Genomic DNA, 17,339 nt, shown 5'->3' on the forward strand with positions numbered 1-17,339 from the left:
TTCCTCTGGCCTCCAGGAGCTAATACAAAATGCTGTTTGGCATTCAAAACCCTTCATAACTTTGTCCTCTCCTCCCTTTCCTGTCTTCTTACATCTCACTCCACAGCATGTACCCTTTTATCCACTTACATTGCCCTCCTGGCTATTCCGCAAACAAGACCCTCCATCTCTCAGCTCCAGGCATTCTCTCTGTCTGTCCCCCATTGTCTGGAATGCTCTATCTCCCCCTCTCTGATGATTAACCTCCCTAGATCTCCTTAAGTACCAACTAAAATCCCACCTTCTAAGACAGCCTTTCTCAACTCCTCTTAATTTCAGTGCCTTCAAGCTGTTATTTCCTATTTATCCTGTATATACCTCGCTTTTAATATAGTTGTTTGTATGTTATCTCCCCACACTACATGGTGAGCTCCTTGGGGATGGGAAATTTTTGCCTCTTTTTGTATGCCAAAAGCTTAGCATAGTGCCTGGCACATAGTAGGTGCACAATAAATGCTTGTTGGCTAACTGGTTCTGTAGTCACAGAGTCTGGGTTCGAATCCCATCTCTGACATTTGCTCCATGTGTGACCTCGAGCAAATCATTTAAATATCTCTGGGCCTCAGCTTTCTCATCTGTAAAATGAAGGCATTGGACTCTATAACCAGTGTGATCCTGTGAATTTAGCTCCTGATGGGTAGACACAACAAAGGGCAGAATGGGTCAACTGATGGGGGAGGAAAATTACTTCGCTTTTCAAGACCTTTTGTGCATAAAAAATCCTGGATTCAAGTTAGGGAAGAGAAATTTAGGAAGCAATTTTTGGGAACACAAAGGGTGTTGGTTGAAAATGTCATTGAGATGAATTAATGTATAATTAATACATGCTGGCTCATTGAGGCAAGCTGGGGATGCTTAATCTCTTGAGGGCAATGTCCTCAAAGGCAGCCATGAAATCATCACAGACCCACCCTTTTGTCTCTAATCAGAGAGAGGATGCCATTATCTCTATTGAATAGAGAAAATCTAAGTGGTCCTTAGCCCTCTTTTCTCTTATGGACATCTCACCTGGTCTGTACACCAGTACCAAAGAGAAACAAGGTTCATTCCAATGATGATTCCCGGCCATGGCAATTCACCAGTGATGGGATCCTGGAAGAGGTGGAAGGAGTCTGCTTTGGGCATGTAGCATTCTGGGCTCAGAGTTACGTTGTTGTCTGTGATGACAGATGGGATGGCTTTCATATACTTCTTAGTGAAGGCCTCATACCCTCCTACTTCTGCAAAAGCTAAAAAACATCAGAAAAAAACTTAACTCTGAATATCCAATGGGAGGCAAGAGGTAACATCAGGTGAACCTGTCCTCACACCATGATAAACATGTCCACGTACATGAATGTCATCAACATCCATAGTGTCCTAAACCTATTGTTCTTCCCACCCCTCTCCTAAAAGCCTTTTCTGATCCCTTCTTTCATTCTCTTTCCAGTCTCAATTTATTTCATGTCATGCTCACTTGTGGATTCATTATTTTCCTCCAGGAGAATGTAAGGTCCTTGAAGGCTGGGATGGTTTCTTTTCTGTTTTTGTTTCCTAGTGCCTAGTACGGTGCCCAACATGGTATTACAATCATCTTTCCCCATGACCTTCCTCTAATTTCTTCTTTTCAAGTAGAGGTCACCCCAGACTCTCAAAGGGGAAAATAGCCAAGTGCAAAGTCAGGAAGGTTCTGCTCTGCTGGGAAGTTTGAGTGCTGGCTCAATGATGGATGATGTGTCTTTGTCATCTGAGGAATCAGACTGAATTCAGAGAGAGAAGCTTGTCTCTAGTTCTTCTGCCAGGTGATCCTTTTTGTCTGTTTTGTTGGTTTTTTGCTCTCTTATTTTGTTTTGTTATTTGCTATAGCAATGCCTATAAATTGTCTCCTGAAGCATGGAGGAGTTGTGATCTATATCACTGTGGGGAGAGGGGGGAAAGTGGACTTTGCCAATGAAATTACACATCTATGAAGCACTGGTTTGTTGCCAGCAATGTATTCCTGTTTGTTTTTTAGTTAATTAGCACCCCTCATTACACTGTCTCAGTGCTTAGCACAATTCCAGGCATGTAGTAGGTGCTTAATAAATTATTATTGACTGACTGATTGATATAGGTACAAGAAGAAAATTTTGTCATAAGTCAGTGACCTGCTAGGGGTGTGTTAACACAAAACTACTTCCTTAGGACCACCAAGCCCCAACATTACACCAAGCACTATGAAATCCCATGATAGGGTCCCTACTCACCCAGAAAGCACAGATAATTGGACAAGTTTTCCCTAAATTATTGTCTAAATTCTCTGACCCTGGGCAGGGCATATGTAACTCATAATTAGACTTTCATGGGGGTACTACCATTACCAATGAAGATAGCAACCACTTCACACTGTAATAGAAATCTAATTCCTCAGGGTCTGGTCAGCTTAATTTTTGTCTTCGAATTTCCAGTGTCAAGCACATAGTAAGTATCCATTCTTTCACTGGACTCACATTTGAAGGTTTTCCATCTCAGTGGCACTAGAAAGAATGTGTGTTTCTCTGGAAGAGCCTTTAGGGACACAGGGCCACTTCCATGTAATAACAAATCTTCAGAGGAGGAAACTCACATGCCAGGGAAACAAACATTGGGTTCTCCAGTGCTGCAGAAGCAGAGTCCTATTTCTGCATCACATAGCCAACAAAATGCAGAACTAGATGTTTTCTCTGATTCTCACAAACAGTAACTCTCCAAAACAGGAATTATGTGCAAAAGATAAAATAATTTCATTTGTTTCCACTGTCTAGGACACCAAGAACCCATAAAAAGGAAAGAAAGTCAATGAACTAACAAGAGAGAAGGCTAACATCTATGGCCCTCCCATGCTCACCCAGTACTCCTTCCCTCATTATCCACCAGGCAGTAAAACTGCACAAGCCCACTCACAAACTTGCAACAGAATTCAATTCCACACTCTTCCACCCTCCTCCATGATGCCAAGGAGAGCCATGCTGAAGAAATTTGATCAGGTTGTGATAGCAGCAAGGGGGATCAGGGCAGCATCAATACAGAGCTTCACAAGAGAATAGGGCAGGACATGTTCTGTGTTTGGGGTGTATAGGGATGACTGGCACTCCACTGAACTGGAGAGAAAGGGCAAAACATACAGTAGAGGCAAAATCTATCTTCCCAGAAGTCATTTATGGTAAATATTAGTGAACTATGAATTAACCTGTGTGGGAAGAAACTGATACAGCTTTGAGGGTCAGCCCCCAGAGAAACTGCCATCAAAGGGAAGGGAGTCAAAAAGTGAGCAATGGGGTGGTTGGGGGGGAAATGAAATAACTTATGACCTCAGGAAGAATACTCAAGTTCTCAAGACCTCGAATAGAAGCAGATTTACCAACAAGGAATATTAACAGCAGAAGGAGAAATGGTCTCCAAATCCCTGAAAGAAGTTCAGGTATTTATGAATACATATGTAAGATAAAGGAAAATTAATCAGTCAGAAAATTAGTTAGTTAGAGGACCCCATGGATTCCAAAGAAAGCATAGAACCACAGCAGGATGTTCCTGGATGGTTTAAAAGAGAAATTGTCAAAGAAGAAATGTCCTTCAGGTGCTATTGTCTTTCTACATCGTACTGCAAAAGCAGTCAAGGCTCACTGGCTAAATGTATTTGGTAAACTCAGTGAAACAAAACCAGGTGGGAATCGATATAATAACCAGCAATAAATGGAACCCATCTGCTGGTTCCTCTATCTAATCACTGCCCTGAAATTGATGGATAGGCATCCCTCCCCTAGGTGGAGCCACTCTGCTGGATGCCTCCAATCCAGGACTCTTATAAGATCACCTGCCATGCTCAGGGTGGTTTCTGTTTCTATTCCAGCCAGATGGTGGTTGCACCTACAAAAAGGAGGGCAGTCCTCCTTATTATGGTGTGCAACTGGTGGTGCTGACCATTCTCTCTTTACTAAGGCAGAGGAGTGTCTGATAAACGGTAGGATAATTTCCTCCAAAATGTAATAAATAAAAATGTTATGGCTTCTGAATGGTGCTGCAGTGCCACATGTTAAAATATGGTGCTGTCTACTGCAATCTGCAGCCTGAGAAAGGAGATCCTTTTTTGGAATGCCTGAGTAGTTCTTTACTGCCCTCTCTGGTTCAAAAGGGAAAATATAAACTTTCTGTCTTCTTTTGCTGTGAACTGGGCTTTGCTGTGAGAAGACATGGAGCTGACCGAATGAAGCCAAATCTACTGCTATTTAAAGATCTGAAGAGTTTAGAAGCTCTCAGGCTTAAGTAGGTAATACTTTTTTCTCAGAGCCCTGGTAAGGGCAGCTGTGAGTGAAAAGAGCTTATTATTGCTCCATCATCTTTGGAGCAAAGATGAACACTTGCCCAGCAAGAGGGTAGTGAGAACAAGAAGGGGAAGCTAGCAGACACGTTATGGTGTATATTGTCCCTGAAGGAATTGAGGACATCAAGAGCTACAGTCCAGAGTTGTCATTTGTCCCAGGCACATGGCTCTCTCACTCATGGATATGCTCTTTCTTTCAGTGTGTACCCATTCTTCCACATGGAGACTGTTAATCATTGGCAAGACAGTATGACGCAGGTTCATGAGGGGGTGTTTGGTTATTTGTGATTTGCCTTATCTTAATTAAAATTTATGATTATTTCTTCTTTGCCTTCTATCGAGCAATTATTAAAATTATTACTGTATTGGCCTTTTGAGTAACCATTCTATGTTTAAAAATTTTAATGGCATCTTAGTAAGTAATTTTGTATAAATGAGAAGTGTGCCAGATGGTGTTCAGGAGCTATATTGCATATAGAAGGAGTGTATGCACACACACACACACACACACACACACACACACACACACACACACCCCAGTGTTATTCTTGAAATGGAGATAGGGAGGGGGGAGAGTCAGATGGAGACAGAGAGAAGCTGGCCACACTTCTAGAGACCTTACCCTGACCTGCTGAAGTTAATGTAGGTGGGGGGGGGGAGGGATAAGCAATCCAGTAAGGGGACAAGAGAAAGCCCGGGAGATGTGGGAGTTGAGACTGCACATGGGCTACAGCCTAATTATACATATGGAGCTAAAAGAAACTTCTGAGGTCATCTAGTCCAATCCCCTCCATTTACAGAAAATGACATTGAGGGAAAGAGAGTGGAAGTGACTGTGCCAGGATCACAGAGTTAAATGCCAAAGCTGGGATTTGAATCTAAGTCCAGTGCCCTCTCTTTTAGACCACACTGCTCCCTCTGATAAAGTGGACTCTTCCTCTCCTCCCTAGAGTCCTTTACTGCTAAAAGCATAGATTTTCAGAGAGCAAGAATAGAAACCCCAAGTGGGAAAGGGACCCATATATACAAAAATAATTGTAGCAGCTCTTTTTGTGGCGCCAAAGAATTGGAAGTCAAGGGGATGCCTATTATGGAGGAATGGCTGAACAAGTTGTGGTATATGAATGTAATGGAATACTATTGTGCCATAAGAAATGAGGAGCAGACAGACTTCATTATAACCTGGAATGACTTATATGATCTGATGCTGAGTGAGGGGAGCAGAACCAGGAGAACATTATACATGATTATAGACACACTGTGTCTGTAAGGACTAACTTTGATAGACTTGACTCCTCTCATCAATTTAAGGTTCAAAGACAGTTCCAAAAGACTCATGATGGAAAAGGCTATGCATATCCAGAGAAAAAATTTTGGAGTCTGAATGCAGATCGAGGCAAACTTTTGCTCTCTCTTTTTTTCTTTCTTTTTTTGGTTTTGTATCTCCTTTCTCATGATTCATTCCATTGGTTATAATTCTTCCTTACAACTGGACTATTAAGTAAATAAGTTCGTTGTGAAGGTATATGTAGAACCTACATTGGATTACATGCCGTCTTTGTGGGAGTGAGGGGGAAGAGAGGGAGAGAGAGAAAATTTGGAACCCCAAAACATGTGGAACTGAGTGTTATAAACTAAAAATAAAAAATAAATATGTCATTAAAAAAAAAATAGAAACCCCAGAGGAGATGGACAGACAGACAGAATCAGGAACAGGCTCCCTGGCTCCTGGGTCTCATCCAACACTCTCATGACTCAGGTCCACACTCTATCCCCCAGGGAGTCTCTGGCCTGGTCTGGCTGTACTTACCATAGCCAGTAAGGATGAAAGAGCCAACCAGCATAATGACTGTCTGCAGGGTGTCAGTGTAAATCACAGAGGCCAAGCCACCTGTGGAGGATGAGGAGAGAAGTGAGGACATTTGGATTCCAGGGGAAAGAACACAATGCAGTAACATAGAAACCTTTGTTGCTTTAACGTTGTAATTCCCTCCTCTCATCTCCCTGCACTCCTGGATTTCTACCATGGCTTGGGCTCACCCACCTTGGAGAGTCCTTTAGTCCTGTGTCCCCCTGTGTCTCCTGTCTGATCTCCCCAGGCCCTTACCCAATACTCTGCCATAATTGCCAGGAATCATGTATGATCTGGTATAGTAGATGTAGCAGTGACCATGGAGGCACTGCTGGGTTCAGATCCTGCCTCTGGCCCTTACTAGCTTTGTGGCTGTGTTGGTAAGCAAAATGGGCTCTTAGCACTTAGTTCAACCAAGTGCCCTTGAAGAGTTTGGCCTTTGTTTCCTTGATTAGATTTGGGTGTCCTTGGTGCCTCCTTGCCTCAGGGGAGGGTCTAGTTTACACACGAGTTTGAGTGACATGTCTGGGACAGCAGAGGCTTTTAGACCACATGGGTTTAAATCGCCTCTTTGTGAAGATTCTAGGTCATGTGGGTGAGTCGTATGTGTGACTCATTCCTGACCCTGAAAAAGAGATAAAACCAAGGGTTGGCTTTCTATTTTTTGGAGCTCTTACTCACAGCAGTGGTGGTGCGAGTGACTTTGGGCCAGCCCTCCTTATGAGCTCCAGGGCTGAACCTAGATTTGTAACTATGAATCTGTATTTGGTCTGTCTGTTGATGTTTGTAATTTGTTTAGGGCTCTCACTCTTAGTGGTGTGTGGAGACTCCGGGCAGCTGTAGCTAATAAGCCCTCCAGCTTGTAAATCCAGTTGTTGGGACATTGTTAAACTCTGGTAACTACGTATTGGGATTTGAGTCAGACGAAGTCTGTCTGTCCATGTATGTACTTTGTTTGTATTTTGCTCTGAAGGTCAGGGTGCTGGGTTTTTTTTCCCTTGAACTAAGTGAATGATATTTGTATGCTGAATTAAAGTAAGCTTGTCAACCCCTTAACGTTGCTTTCCTTACTAAAGCAGATCAAAAGAACCTGTGCTTTTGCAGCATGCTGGTAGCATTCTTGCTTCTGGGCTTATGTTGGTCTTTCACCCCCCACAACAGCTGCTAGCCAGATTGTTGAAACAAATGGTGTAGTCGGCAGGATCTGCCTTTAATAAGAAAGCATGGTGTTTTGGGGTACTGGGTTGGTTGAATGTTTCCCAGTTTTTGTATTGCTCTTTGTACTTGGGGTGGCTATGGTTCTGTGGAGCCTCAGGAGCAACAAAATCCTGAAGGAAAATAGGCTGATGGAAGTGCTGGGAGTGGTTTCCCTGGGGCCCAGAGCAGGGGCCCAGGGAGATAATCCCTTCTTCCAAGGGATTAAGTTGATAAGCCTGGCCCCGGGGGACTGTGCTGCAGATTTGGCTGGAGGGGCTGGTGAGGAGAAAGAAGAAGGGGAGGGCGACTGCTGAAATATTGATCCAGACAGAGCAAAAGACTGCCTGCATGTGAACTTTGGAAAGCTGAAAGCACTGAGTTGCCTTGGAGCTGACTTTGGTGAGAGGATCGAAATGGTGGAGAATCACCTACATTCCAGCAGAAGCCAGGTGAGGCCAGCTGGAGTTGGAACCCAGGAGCTTGGAGTTCAGCCCTGGGGCAAGATGAAAACTTTGCAGCAAGATGCTGAGTGTGCTTTTTGCCTGCCTTCCCCAGCCAGAGCAGAGAACTTTGAGGTGAGCAAAAAGGTGGAGAATCACCTACATTGCAATGTAGATTCTGGCAGAAAGCAGGGGAGGCCAGCTGAAGCCAGACAACCAGGAATTCAGGGGCTTGGAATTCAGCCCTGGGGCAAGATGGAAACTTTGCAGCAAGGCACTGAGTCTGCCTTTTTGGTCCCTTCAGCTTGGGCTGCTTGGGATCCAGGAGGGAGGCATGGATTTGTTTTTGCTGGGTGGGGGAAGTGCCTTGGACCCCCAGGGACCCCACCGTGTTAGCTTTATTGCCCAGCGGACCCTCAGGACTTGGAACCTGGGACGGGAACATAATGGGGAGAACACACCCTAAAAGAATTTTGTTTGGACTCTTTCTTTGAAATTGGGACTTTGGATGCCACGTGGAAGCCTGCAACAGCAATTTGGGGAGAAGAAGACATCCCCAAGAACAGCACTATTTGTTTGTTTGTTTGCTTTAGGACTTTACTAACTAAAGCATGCCCATGCCTCAGGGTACTAGGAAAAAGCCTGCAATGGCAGGGTGATGCTCAAGAAGTACTTTATGAGCTAAAGAGATTAATTTGCTTTGACCTAGGGGTGGACATTTGAATTGTAAACAAGTATTTTGGGAATGATTGATTGAAAAGATTAACTTGCTGGGACCTAGGGGTGGGTCATGTTTGTATTGTAAACAAATATTTGGGAATGTCTCTGAATGATATGTTTTGCTTTGTTGTGAATGATATGTTTTAGTTTCCTGCATAACTGGATCACAGTATATGTTCCAGGATCTGTGGCTGATTAAATTATGTATCCTGGAACAAGTGGTGGAGTGTGTTAGTAAGCAAAATGGGCTCTTAACACTTAGTTCGACCAAGTGCCCTTGAAGAGTTTGGCTTTTGTTTCCTTTGAGTAATTCAGTGTATTTCATTGAGTCTTACTAGGTGCTAAACCCCAGGCCCAAACCCTTATTAGGTGTAAAACCTATGTGGGTGTAGATTGGTAACTAAGGTGGAGACCAAGGTGGAGCTAACTAAGGGGAGGTGCTAACTCCAGAGCCAATCATAGGAGCCTAAGTTCTGGTCATTCAGATGACGTTTGATGATGTCTGAAATGCTTTAAGAAGAGAAGACAGAGCCATTTGCGCAGGGCTCTCACTCGAGGTGGTGCTGATGCAGAGACTCTGGGCAGCTGTAGCTAAGAGCCCTCCGGCTTGTAACCTGGATGCTGAGACTTTGTTAAACTCTGGTAACTATGTATTGGGATTTGAATCAGACAGGGTCTGTCTGTCCATGTTTGTAATTTGTTTGTATTTGTTCTGAAGTTCAGGGTGCTGGATTTTTCCCCTGAGCTAAGTTAGTGATATTTGTATGCTGAATTAAAGTAAGTTTGTCAACGCCTTAATGTTCCTTTCTTTACTAAAGCAGATCAAAAGAACCTGTGCTTTTGCAGAGTGCTGGCAGCATTCTTGTTGTTGGGCTTATGTTGGTCTTTCACCCCCACAACAGCTGCTAGCCGGATTGTTGAAACAGTGGCCCAGGACAAGTCACTTAAAATCTAAGGCTCTCAGTTTCCTCATCTATAAAAATGAAGATCATAATAACAGTATTATACATGGATATGCATTAGGGGCTGAGGACCTGGGTTGAAGTCTCTGCTCTGTCAAATCAATCAAGCAATTCATCAATAGGTAATTGCTGAGCACCTACTGTGTGCCAGGGACATTCACCTATTCAGGCCTTACTTACTCCCTTGTAACCCTGCTTCTGTGCCAGAAAAATTCTCTCTGCACTCCCTCTCTGATCAGCCACTTGATTCCTCCCACCATGTGGGCCAGGGGGGCAGAAGCAGCTGCCACTGGAGCTCTGGAAGCAGCCACTGGAACTTCCTGCTGCTGCTGCCATGCCACCTCCACCACCCCCAGGGCTGGGACCAGACTGCGCACTTCTCTCCCCCACATCCAGCAATTTTCCCACTGACCTGCTAAATTGTCTTTGGTGTTTGTGGGTTGAGAAGTCTGGTAACTGCTACAGCTCAGTGATTCATTGCCCTAAGGCCTGCTCTGCCTGATCTATTCCCAGTGTGGTTCTTCCTGGCATGGTCCACCCAATCCCATTATTTTACAGAGGAAGAAACTGAGGTTCACAAAAGGGCATTGACCCACCTAAAACCATCCAAGTAGAGAAGCTGGGAATTTGAACTAAGCCCCCTAAATCCAGCTATGCACTCTTTGCATGATAATGCATTGCCTGGACTGATTGGGTTGATGTGACCAGTTGGGATGATCCTGGCATTCAGTGTGTGTGCAAATGTGTGTGTACATGTGCAGATGTGTATGTTCACATGTGTGTGTTCACATGTCTGTGTGTGTGTGTGTGTGTGTGTGTGTGTGTGAGATGCTTCTGGATCATCTTCAGTGGTCATTCACTTGCTGTCTTGGACTGTACACAACTGACCCTTCCCAGAATTCCTCTAAATTCTTGACCCCTGCTGTTTGGCCCTCCTCTTCAACCCACAGGTGCCCAAGTCCCAACAACTAGGTTCTCCAGCTGCATTTTGGGGGGGTTGGGCGGTGCCCAAGTCACAGATGGGGAATGAATGGATACTGTGTCCTTGTAGTATACACCCATAGAACTGTGACTCAATGATCCCAGAAGTCCCTGCCTGCTCTACAACCTTTGTTTTACAGGTGAAAAAGCTCAAGCTTGGAGAAGTATTGTGACTTGTCCAACATCTCACAAAAGCAGAACCAGCATTCGAACCCAGGCCTCCTGCTACCTTCCTTTGTGCCACACTCCTTCCTCCTTATCTTAGTAACAGAAGCTCAGAATCTCAGAACTGCAACATACCTCAGTGGCCATTGAGTCTGGCCCGTGCCTCCAAAGAATACCTACAATAATATCCCTGACACGTGTTATGCAATCTCTGCTTGAAGGTCTCCAGTGATGGAGAGCTCACTCCCTCTGGAGGCAATCTGTCCTACCTTGGGGGCAGCTCTCACAGTCACAAAGTCCTCTCATCCATTCAGCCCAAATTTGCCTCTTCACAATGTCCACTCATTGCTTTTGGTTCTGCCTTGTGGGGCAAAGCAAAACAAACTGATCTAATACCTCTGCTCCATGACACCCTTTCAAATGCTTGAAGTTAGGGATCATGGCCCCCTAAGTCTTCTCTCCTCCAGTCTACACACCCCAAGTTTATTCAGTCAGGCTTTATGGTAGGCACTGAGCTGAGGAGTTCAAAGGCCTAGAGGGCAGTGAGTCAGATACAGAGCCCCAAGCAGAGGCTGAAAGACTCACCTGCAACCGTGAAGATCCCCGTGATGACCAATAGGATGAAGATGGCTACGTAAATATCCAACCCAAGGGCCACATTGATGAATATGGCTCCTGAGAACATGTCCGTCTGAGAATGAGAGAAGATGTCAGGATCAAGGAGAAGGGAGGCTCATGGCTGCTGAATGGGTAATGATGATGGGAGACAGAAAATCCCCCAGGGAAGATACAGACTTCATAATAACCTGGAAAGAACTACACGATATGATGCTGAGTGAGCAGAGCAGAACCAGGAGAACATTATACACAACCACAGACACATTGATTCTGGGATTTAATAGACTTGGCTCTTCTCAGCAATACAAGGCTCAAAGACAGCTCCAAAGGACCCATGATTGAAAGAGCTATCTATATGCAGAGAAAGAATAATGGAGTCTGGATGCGGATTGGGGCAAATTATCTGCTCTCCCTTTTTTTTCTATATCTTTTTGGGGGGTTTTGTTTCTTCTTTCTCATTATTCACTCCATTGATCATGGTTCTTTTTTATGACTTGACTATTGTGTAAATACATTTAATGCAAAGGTATTTTTAGAACATATAACAGATTCCATGCTGTCTTGGGGGGAAGGGGAGAGGAGGGAGGGGAAGAAAATTTGGAACTCAAAAACCTGTGGAACTGAGTGTTGTAAACTAAAAATAAAAAAATCTTCAAAAAAAAAAAAAGAAAAGAAAATCCCCCAGGTTGGAGACCTGGACTCTGAGTCAGAATCTGGGTCCTGTTCTGGTTATGCCACTGTAATTACTATGAAACCTTGAAAAAGTCTCCTTACCTCTCTGGGCCACACTTACCTCATCTGTCCAAAGACAGGGATAGACCAAGGTGATGGAGAAGCACTGTGGCATTCTATTGGAAAATGTATTTGATTTGGAATCATAAGATTTGACCTTGAACCCTGGCTCTCTGACTTACTGCCTGGGTGGTCTTGGCCATTGACTTCTTCTCTCTGGGTCTCCATATTTTTCTCTGTAAAATGGGAGTGGTGGGGGTCAGACTAAGATGACCAGAAAGATATGGAGTCCAGAGGACTACACTGAATTGGGAATCCCAAGACTTGAGTTCAAACCCTGGCTCTGTGACTTACTGATTCTAGGATCTTCCTGTCACTGGGATTCAACTTTCTCATGTGTAACATAAGGAATTCAGACTTGGGGCAGCTAGGTGGTGCAGTGAGTAGAACACTGGCCCTGGAGTCAGGAGAACCTGAGTTCAAATCCGGCCTCAGGCACTTGACACATGTACTAGCTGTGTGACCTTGGGCAAGTCACTTAACCCCAATTGCCCTGCCAAAAAACAAACAAAAAAAAAAAGACTAAGAGGAATTCAGACTCAGATAATGGAGAAGTAGAGGGAAAGGCCCTGAGTTGGGAAGAGGAAGGCCTCCATTTAAAGCTCAGCTCTGTCTATTATTTGGTCTGTGACCTTGGGCAAGTCTCTTTCCCTCTAGAATCCTGAGGTTATTCATTTCTGAAGTTAAGGAGCTGGAAGTTATGACACCTCCAGCTCTCATTTTCCATGAATGCTTCAACACTTGCAGAATGTGTGATTTTGTCTGTGGGTGGTCTCTCCACCATTCCAGAAGGCAGCCCATCTGTGCCTCAGTAGACAATCTTTGGTTGCTTTGACCAAAATAAAAATTCAATTCTTGTGCAGTATACTTAGACTCATAGGTCACCTCCCTGATGTAATGGGATGTCAGCAGGAGGACTGATAGAGACCTTGAATGGACTGGAAGGGACCCCAGAGGTTCCCCAGTCCAAAGCCCTTGTTTCCCAGAGGAGGAAAGGGAATCCCTGAGAAGTTGAGTGATTTGTTCAAAGTCACACAGCTAAGAAAGCTCAAAGATGTGCCATCCAACTCTACATCTAGCATTCTTTCCCTGACATCGTAGGGGCCATGAGACCTGGGAATTTTTGTTGTTCAGTCATTTCCAATTGTGTCCAACTCTTCATGATCCCATTTGGGGTTTTCTTGGCAAAGACACGGAGAAGTTTGCCATTTCATTCTGTACCTCACTTTACTGATGAGGAAACTGAAGCAAACAGGGTAAGTGACTTGCCCAGGGTCACACAGCTAGTAGGTGTCTCAGGCCAAACTTGAACTCAAGAAGATGAGTGTTCCTTACTCCAGGGCCCTGCTCTATGCACCATGGCACCATCTGACTGCCCCAGACCTATGAATGCTCTGGTCTAAGGCACTTATGGCTGCCTTCCTCCTGAACTTCCCACACAAGAGATAAATGTGCAGGTAATTAGAGGGTCCAGTCTCTCCCTAGAGACCCCGCATATGGAGCTCTGAGGTGGTAAGAGGCAGGGTAGCATGGTGGAGAGAGCCAGGTAGCCCTGGGTTCCAGTCCTGTCCCTGTCCCACAGAGGCTCTGTGGGACCATTTCATTTCTTAGTGCTTACATGCAATTCTCAAGGACTCTAAGTCACAGATGAGGTGAACTAGCAGAAGGAGTCTCCATACTGGAAGTTCCCTCAAAGGTATAGGCTCCATTCTCCCCTCTCCCCACCACAAAAAGAAAGTGATATGAAATGTACAAGTAGACATTATTTGAGAACACCCTGAAGTTCTTGTCAATAACAACACATCTCTTGAGGAAGGTGGGAGCCATGGCCATGGCTTGGGCTCTTGACACACCCTGCTATTTCCTGGCTTCTGGCCAAGTCCTGATTAGAAGCTCATTATTTCTACCCCCACCCACTTTTTGCTGCCCTTTGAAATGCCTGCTAACACCTAGAGCATTTGTAAAAATTCTCTCTGTCCTAACATTTCTACTTTTGTTTCCCAATTCTGCATGTCTGAGCAGAAAGAAAAAGAAATCTCAGAGAACATCAGGTGCAGCTCAATATTTAACAGAAGAGGAAACTGAGTCAGAGAGAGATGAAGTGACTTGGCCAAGGTCACACAACCAGTAAGTGACAGGTTCAGGATTTCAGGATTTAAGTCTTCATGCTCTGGTACAGTGTCTTCACCATACAATGTACCCTTCCAAATAAACCTTTTATTCTGCTTACCCTGTGTGACCTTGGATGAGTTCTCAGTCTAGACCTTTCCCCTTAGCTGTAAAAGGGCAAGACCCAGTGGACTCTTAGGTCCTTGCCAGTTCTAGGATGATACTGTGAAAAGGTGAGAGTCACATTGGAATTTGTGACTTAATTAGTCAACCCAATGAGGATCTCTTATCACCCAAAGCAGAAAAAAGTGAACAAAAGGTCATGTCTTTGAAATTAATAGCTATTAAAACCTGTTACCACAAGCTGATGCAAGGGTGAACTTCCATAATGTTGGTTGTCACTCCAACATTATCAGTGGGGAGCTGCCATTCAAGGCCTCCCACAATCTGACCTCACCTGCCTGTCCATTCTAATTACAACATCCTCTTCCCATTAACCCTCAGCCCCAGGAAAGCCAAGCACCTCCCCACCCCTATCTCACTCCCACCACCACACCTCTCCTCATACTGTTTAGCCCCAAACTGGAAGGGACTTCAGAGGACCATCTTGTCCTTTGTGCAGAGAGGCACAAAATGGAGGTGGGGGAAACATATGTCTCCTTTGCCCTCCCCTCTCTCCCTACTCAAATCCTATGCTACAGAACATTTCAAGTCTCACCTCTGTCCAGAATTCCAGAGAGCAAGAATTCATGGGACCTCAGCAGCCACAGAGTTCAAACCACAAAACACGGGTTCTTAACCTGGGGTCCATGAATGATAGATAGATAGATAGATAGATAGATAGATAGATAGATAGACAGGTAGACAGATAGAGAGCTGGATAGATAGATAGACAGTCAGATAGATAGACAGGTAGATAGAGATGGATAGATAGGTAGATAGACAGACAGAGAGATAGATACATAGAGGGATGGATAGATAGAGGGATGGATAGGTAGGTAGATACAGAGATGGAGAGATAGGTGAGAGAGATGATTCAGTTTCAATATGATCAGTTTCCTTTGTAACCATATGTGTCTTATGTCATCCATTTGAAAGCTGTCTGAGAAGGAGTCCCAAGGCTTCACCAGACTGGCCACCCAAGGGGGCCACAGCACCAAGAAAGTTAAAAGCCCTGCCATACCTGAATGCAAATCCCCATCTCAGTGGACCCTCCAAGTACTCCTCTAGGCTCTGCGTAATACACCCCATTCCCCTTTGGGACAGCTCTAACCACTAAGCAGTTATTCCCTCTATCACCCCAGCATCTGCCTCTCTGGAACTTCCTACCATTTTTCCTGCTTCTACCCACCAGGCAAAACTGAACAAGGCTAATGCTTCTTCCATCTGTGAAATAGGCATACTCATTATCTCCTCCAATTCAATGTACGTTGTCAAGGGCAAGAAATACTCCATTTTTGTCTCTGTGGCCCTAGTGCCTTCCACATACCCCAGATACAGCTGACTGGGGCAGAACTGACAGGGGCTATTGTTTCCGTATGGGGGCCCTTGCTGCCTTCTCTTTTTTTAACATTTTTATAACATTTAAAAAATTTTTTATTCGTATTGAACTTAAATGCAGAAAGAGAAAAAAGAAAATCTCTATGTACACAGCACAGCATAGAAGATTTAATATAAAAGTGTGGATTTCCATTTCAGAGTGTTTACTTTAAAAGAAAACTATGTAATAAATACAACACATGGGGCAGCTAGGTGGTGCAACGAGTACAGCACCAGCCCTGGAATCAAGAGGACCTGAGTTCAAATCCGGCCTCAGACACTTGACACACTTACTAGCTGTGTGACCTTGGGCAAGTCACTTAACTCCAATTGCCCTGCCTTCCCCCCTCAAATAAAAAAATAAATAAACACAATACATTATTTTCAAAGCTACCCAGATTTCTATGCTCCCTTCTAAATTTTCTTTTGTTCTTTGCTGGGCACTTCTCATTTTTTTCTTCCTTACTCCCCACCATATGCTAGAGAAGAATACAATTAAACACAAATATATGTGTATGTATACACACTTATATGCAAAACTATACTAAATATCTTTCTGTTAATCAGTTCTTTCTCTGGAGGTGGATAGCTTCTTCCTTTGAGGTCCTTTGTTTTTTGTTTGAGTATTTATGATACTCAAGAGGAATTAGTCATTCAAAGTTGTTCTTTGAACAATATTACTGTTACTGTATACAACATTCTCTTGGCTCCATTTTACTCTTCATTACTTCATGTAAGTCTTTCAATGTCTTTTCTAAAATCAAGCAGCTCAGTTTAGCACAGCAGTGTTACATCACATTCATATACCACAACTTGTGGAGTTTTTTAAGATCTTGCCTTCTCACCCTGTGATGTTTCATTACTGTTTTGTAAAGCTAGAAGATTTAGATAGACGGCCCTTAAGTTCTGACTAGCTGTGTGACATAGAGGAAGTCATTTGGCCTCTCTAGGTCTCAGTTTCCCCATCTGTAAAATAGGAAGATTGGGTCAGGTGGCATTTCTATGAGTCTAGAAATGCCCAGACACATTGTCCAGGCAGTAGTCAAGAAGTCAAGAAGAGGAGACCTCAGTGCCAACTGAAGGAGGAGAGATCTGATTTCTTCTACTTGGCTGGAAAGAAATGCTAGGTGTGGTAAAGAAGGTCAAACTTTGGCTCAATGTAAAGAAAAGCTTCCTAATAACCAAAGGCTTCCCAAAATGGAATGGATTGCTTTGCTTCTCATTCCCTATCAACATTTAGCTTGGGTGCCTCCTCTCCCATAAGGCTTGACTTGATTTTCTCCCTATGATCCTATGACTGTCCTCATCCTGCTTATCCTCTGGACACTCTCTAGCTTATTGAAGTCTTTCATAAATTATGGTGCCCAGAACTGAACACAATACTCCTGGTCTAACCAAGGGAAAGGACAGAGAGCCTGCTACCTCCCTATCCACAGAAACACAGGCTTCTGCAGTTGGAAGGAACCTCAGAGGCTGTCTACTCCAACTTGCACTTACTACAATACCTGGCATGTAGTAGGCACTTAATAAATTCATGTTGACTGACTGACTTGTACTGATCAAGGATCCCCTCTATGACAGCTGCAGCAAGTAGTTATCCAAGCTCT

At 44.1% G+C, this 17,339-nt stretch overlaps 1 protein-coding gene across 4 annotated transcripts in view; it reads right to left on the reverse strand.

The window, feature by feature from the left end:
- LOC118852984 (solute carrier family 5 member 4-like) overlaps positions 1-17,339 on the reverse strand; it is a 62,561-nt gene that overhangs the window by 30,331 nt on the left and 14,891 nt on the right. For all 4 annotated transcript variants that reach the window (XM_036762781.1, XM_036762787.1, XM_036762773.1 and 1 more), the window contains exons 6-8: positions 11,260-11,365; positions 6,168-6,248; positions 1,048-1,268 (exon numbers count right to left, since the gene is read on the reverse strand). In XM_036762781.1, coding sequence (XP_036618676.1) covers positions 1,048-1,268; positions 6,168-6,248; positions 11,260-11,365 — 408 coding nt within the window. The remainder of the gene's footprint in view (positions 1-1,047; positions 1,269-6,167; positions 6,249-11,259; positions 11,366-17,339) is intronic.

Source organism: Trichosurus vulpecula, chromosome 1 (assembly GCF_011100635.1).
Source record: "Trichosurus vulpecula isolate mTriVul1 chromosome 1, mTriVul1.pri, whole genome shotgun sequence".
NCBI lineage: Eukaryota > Metazoa > Chordata > Mammalia > Diprotodontia > Phalangeridae > Trichosurus > Trichosurus vulpecula.